This window comes from Cryptomeria japonica, chromosome 9 (assembly GCF_030272615.1).
Source record: "Cryptomeria japonica chromosome 9, Sugi_1.0, whole genome shotgun sequence".
Lineage (NCBI taxonomy): Eukaryota > Viridiplantae > Streptophyta > Pinopsida > Cupressales > Cupressaceae > Cryptomeria > Cryptomeria japonica.
The window spans coordinates 488,950,859-488,956,271 of NC_081413.1; the positions used below are offsets into that span (position 1 = coordinate 488,950,859).

The window sequence follows — 5,413 nt, forward strand, 5'->3', positions numbered from 1 at the left end:
TTACATGAATCCTCTAGTAGTATTTTTAATTACAATAATAAATTTTAAAACTATAATTAACTTTAATCTAGACTTCTCATAATCAAGACCTCTCAATAAAATTCCATAAAAAATAATTTCTAATTATAATTTACACCTATATGTTTTATGGTTAATTAAAACATATTAAAGCTTTTAAAAAATAAACTACTAAGTTAACTCTTAATATTTAATAAGCTTCTCACTATCAAAATAGCTAATTAATAATAATTAAACTTCATGTTAACAAACCTATTGAGCTTAACTTGTGTGCAAGCTCGTACTACGTTTTAAGATGCATTCTCTACTGACATTATTCTAGCTTAATCACATCACCATTGCTATTGCTATCGCTATCGCTATCGCTTCCGTTTGCTTGCTTGTCCATGTGCGCAGAGCTTGAAATCCGAGGAGCTTGAGGCTCTATGTTCCCTTCCAGCATTAGCACCACTTGCTCCATGCTTGGCCTCACCTCCTCATCTCTTTCAATGCATAACAACGCTACCACAATTACTCTTCTCACCTCTTCAATATCTTTCTCCTCTGCAACACCCTCCTCCACAATACTAATTGTGTTCCCCTGACAAATTTGGGTTGCAGCCCATATGGGAAAGTAGTACTTACTTGAATCTTGCACGTTTGAATCCAGAGTTCTTCGGCCAGAAATGATTTCCAAGAGAGTCATGCCAAAACTGTAAACATCGACCTTTGCAGTGATCGGAAGGCCAGAAATCCATTCTGGGGCCAAATAACCTCTCGTTCCTCTCGTTGTGGTCAGAATGCGGCTGAAATCTCTACTCACGAGCTTCGCCATCCCGAAATCGGCCAACTTGGGTGAAAGATTAGCATCCAGCAGAATGTTCTCGGGCTTTATATCGCCGTGAATGATGCGATCTCTGCATTCCTCATGGAGATAAACTAAAGCTCTTGCAGTGCCTAAAGCGATCTGAAATCGGGTCTTCCAGTCGAGTACCTTCCTTCTACTTTTGGAATTACTAGTGAAGAGTAAGGAATTTAGAGAGCTGTTGGGCATGTAATCATAAACCAGTAACCGTCTGGATCCCTGTGCACAAAACCCTCGGAGCCTGATCAAATTTGCATGTTGTATGTTTCCAAGGGAACTGATTTCCGCTCGGAATTGCTTATCATCTTGCCTTGAACCCTCCAATATCTTTACAGCCACAAGCGTACCGTCTGTTAGAGAGCCTTTGAACACTGAGCCGAATCCTCCGCTGCCCAACTTAAACCTGAAATTCCTAGTTGCGATCTTCAACTCCTTGTAACTGAACACTCTTAGAAAAGAGTTGGAGGAATCTGAACAATTCTCCACTGGTCGTAGCCGATACCTCCTCCTCCACATTAAAAAAGAAAAGATACCCAAAGTAATGGCGAGAGCAATAGCAATACCAAAAACGAGAGGTAGGATGGTTTTGAATTTGGAGGAATATGGAAGCGCAGAGGCAGCTACTCGAATGAAGACATTTGAATTGCTTTTTGGTGGAGAACTGCGCAAGTTTAGCAAATTTCCGGACCAGATTTGGCAGGGCCCTGAAGGCGTATTGAAAGTGTAAGCAGTGCACGAACAATTGCGGAGGCAGGCTTTCTCGCAATCTTTCTTTGTGCGTCCAGGCCGGTATGATGACGCGTAATCATTCGACAACTTTGCGTTGGAATCGATGAATCTGTCCGTGCTGCAATTCAAGGGGCTCTGGCGAACACAGCCACTGGACCACCACTCTTTCGAATCCCAGGCCCTATTGTCTTTTGGGGAGAAGCCTTCTACGCAGCTGCAGAACTTAAGATTGTTGGAGTTACAGATTCCATAAGCGCCACAAAGACCATATACGGCGCATTCATCTCTGGGCACAGACCAGAATATGTTCCACGTACTGCCATCATACAAAGCCTCTCCATTGTCTCCGGACTTCGTTAGGACGACACGTGAGAACCCATTGATGTTATGCAGCAATTTATAACTGACATACAAACCAGAGCTCGTATTTTCAACGCTGACATTGTAGAGGCCCTCGATTACCATTTCTGGAATGCCACTGAAAGCATTGACGTCCCAGGTTCCGCTTTTCCAATAATGCACAGAATTGTTCCATGTTAGAACCAATTGTTTGGCCCCTGATGGATCCATGTGAAAGGAGAAAAGCCCGGGAGCGGGATCCAATGAATTTTTCCAAGAGACTAGCTTTTGCTGTCCACCAAATCTCATCCCGGGCAACAAGGAATCTACAGGATTGTCGAAACTCTGCCACACAGTTTCTTGTTCATTATCATCGCTCAGCATTAAGAAATTACCAGAATCTAATATCACAGCCCGGCATGCCTTTCTGGATATGCTGACAGACCAAATAGACGCGCCCTCTGCATCAAACAATCTCAGTTTACCTTGTCTTGACAGCTTCAAAATGCCAGACTTGTTTCTCGCGGGAGTCTCCCTGTTAGCCACCCAAACAATCGTCTTCTCTTCTATATTGGCATACCAGATTCCAATATACCAGTTACTGCCCCCATTTGGGCTGAAGAACCCTAATTCAAATGTGCCATTCTTTGAAATTAATGTCTGATTTCCAGCAAGTGAGGAACCCAAGGAAAGAGTATCTCCAGCCTGGACTGCAGCACCATAACTCTTCAGATGAATAAATATTGTAACTGCCAAAAAAAGGCTTAAGCAGGACGATGCTCTTCTTTCCTCCATCGCCAAATTATCGATTGAACAGAAACTCCCTCTTTTGTTGGAAGAAATTTAGGTTCGGAGACACCTCGCACGGCAGAGAAGTCCAGTCAATTTTAACGATTCAATATTTTCCATCTTTCCCGGATTCCACCATTACTTGGAAATACATTGTGAGTAGGTAAGGTCAATCGTGACTTTAGTAGGACTAGGACCCATATTTTATTTCTGAAGAATCTAGAATATTTGTAGAAACGTTTTGTATTTCTAATGTTTAAAGAGTATAGGTATTTATAATAATAATATAATTATATCTAGGTTTATATGTTTTGGTATTAGTCTTAAATTCACAATATTAATAAATATTATTTAGTGTAAATATATTTTATTGTTTATATATATATTATCTAGTTCATATATTTATGTTGTTTTATCAATTGTGTGTTAAAAATGTTTTTAAATAGTTTGTGATATTAATTAATAAATCAAAATTATGTTGTGAAAAAAGTCTAAAATCTATAGATGTGTTATCCACATTTTGAATAGAAGATTTTCCTACTAAATCAATACTTTGATTTGTTCACCATATCAATCAAGTCATTGATATTTGGAATTCAAGTCCTCATAGAATAGAAGAAAACAATGCCAATAGTTGTTGTCCCCATTTTTAGTTGTGGGTCAAATAAACATTTTGTCCAATAAGATTTTATCTACCATGGGCATCCATTGTCAACAAATCACTTTGATTTTTTCTTTAATTCATTATTCTATACTTTGTAATTTTCTTTGAATTCTAAAAAGTTCAGAATTTCAAATGTGGTTTTCAATTAAAAATTTAAAACTTGTTGCACACTCTAGATTAGACTTGTTTATAGTGAAAAATGTTTGCGAACTTATTTATCAATGAAAAATGTATTCGTGTTATTTCAAAATTAACAAAAACCTGAACTATTTAATAGAAAAATTTATAATTTTACTACTTAAAAAAATAATAAATAATTAGATAGAAACTATCAAATTTTATACACACCCACCTACCTACACATTTACGCATGTATTTCCCTACTATATATGACCTAAATTTGATTGGTTGTTTTAGTATTTACTTGAATAATAAAGTTTGCATGTTAAAATGTGGCATGCTTGTATTACCTTTATAAAAGTAGAGTAATAAAAAATCATTGTAAAACAAAGCCTAATCAAGGAGACCGTTAAGGATCTCTAGCCATAGAGAAGACGACTTAGTGTATTAAGTATCAACACTGCACCTGTGTGCTTATGTCATTAGAAAGATGTTTAAGGAACCTAAATGTAGGCGTCTAAAAAAGTGGTCAACACTTGTGGTGTCATACTCTAACATGTCTGCGTGACTTTATTTTAAGGTTTTTGCATCAATTAACATTTCTTCTATGTCGTGCACTTGATCTTTATCATTTGTCGACATTTTTTCATTCTTTTGTACTTTCTTTCTCTTTCGATTGCGTTTCTCGCATTTTCAATTAGGTCTTCTTGACATCATCATGACTTTCAATCTTTGGTCATTATCAATCATTTTTCGTTGTCAATTGGACATTATCAATCCTAATCGATGTCGAATTAGGGTTTTGTCCTCAATCTTTATTATTGTCAATCCGATCTTGTCAATTGGGCATCACCAACCCTTCTCGATGCCAAATTAGGGTTTTGTCCTTGGTCTTTATCAATTTCAATCAATATTCGATCAACCATCGTTATACTAGATCATCTTATGTCACCAATTTGTCAGTTCCTTATCAATTTGCGACCGATTTTTCATTGGTCTTTTGTCACATGACCTTCATCAAGTCGACCATTTTATCAATCTTTGATCAATTATCATCCTTTTTCAATCATCATTTTGGATTCTTTTTTATCAATTATCGATCAATCTTGTCAATTTGCGATCGATTCGTCATCGGTCTTCGTCAATCTCGGCATCATGTCATTCAACCTTTATCAAATTGACCTTTTATCAATCTTTGATTGATTTGTCATCGGTCTCAATCAATCATCAAATCTTTGCCAGTTTTTGATCACTTAGTCATTAATCCTTCGTCGCTTGTCATCTATCAACTAGGTCCTTTTGTCAAGTTTTGATCAATTTGTCATTGATTCTTGTCAACCAATGTCGACAGTTTATCAATTATCAGTTCTCGTCATTTAATCATGATCGAATTGACCTTGAATCAATTGCGTCAATCATTCAATCTTGTTGTGACCTAATTGTCATCCTTTCATTTCTAATATTTCTTCTAGGGTTTAATGATTTAATCCTTCTAGCTTGTCTCTTTAGGTTAAATAGATTAAATCCATTTATCCCAGGTCCTCTTGTCATAATTAAATGTGTAGGGAAAAAGCGAGACTAGGTTAACATGTCCTAATCCTACCTTTTGACACACATTGTGGAATACGAAAGAGCCTAGAGGTATCACACAATTGGCTACTTCTTTTTGTGAAAGAGAGAGCCACGGGCTCCCTATTAGGGTTTCTATTCCTTTGTTGTAATTGAAGGACAAAATGATGCAAGTTCAATTCCTAACCTCAGAGTGCAAGTATGAACTAATAACAAAATTGCAGAATTGAAGTTAAACAATGGAAAGTTGCAAACAAAAGGACAAGACAAGAATGCAGATGCGTACCCAGAGTTAAAATCTGAGTGAAAATGTTCGGGACGGGGGCGCGGGCACCACTGTC

General features: G+C 37.3%; 1 protein-coding gene across 1 annotated transcript; it reads right to left on the reverse strand.

The window, feature by feature from the left end:
* Positions 1-331: 331 nt before the first annotated feature.
* Positions 332-2,725, reverse strand: LOC131039978 (G-type lectin S-receptor-like serine/threonine-protein kinase At2g19130). Its single transcript, XM_057972846.2, has one exon. The coding sequence runs from the start codon at positions 2,723-2,725 to the stop codon at positions 332-334; it is 2,394 nt and encodes a 797-aa protein (XP_057828829.2).
* Positions 2,726-5,413: the final 2,688 nt, after the last annotated feature.

Coding starts and splice junctions, on each gene's coding strand:
- LOC131039978 (XM_057972846.2), bottom strand. CDS start 2,725: ATGGAGGAAAGAAGAGCATCGTCCTGCTTAAGCCTTTTTTTGGCAGTT.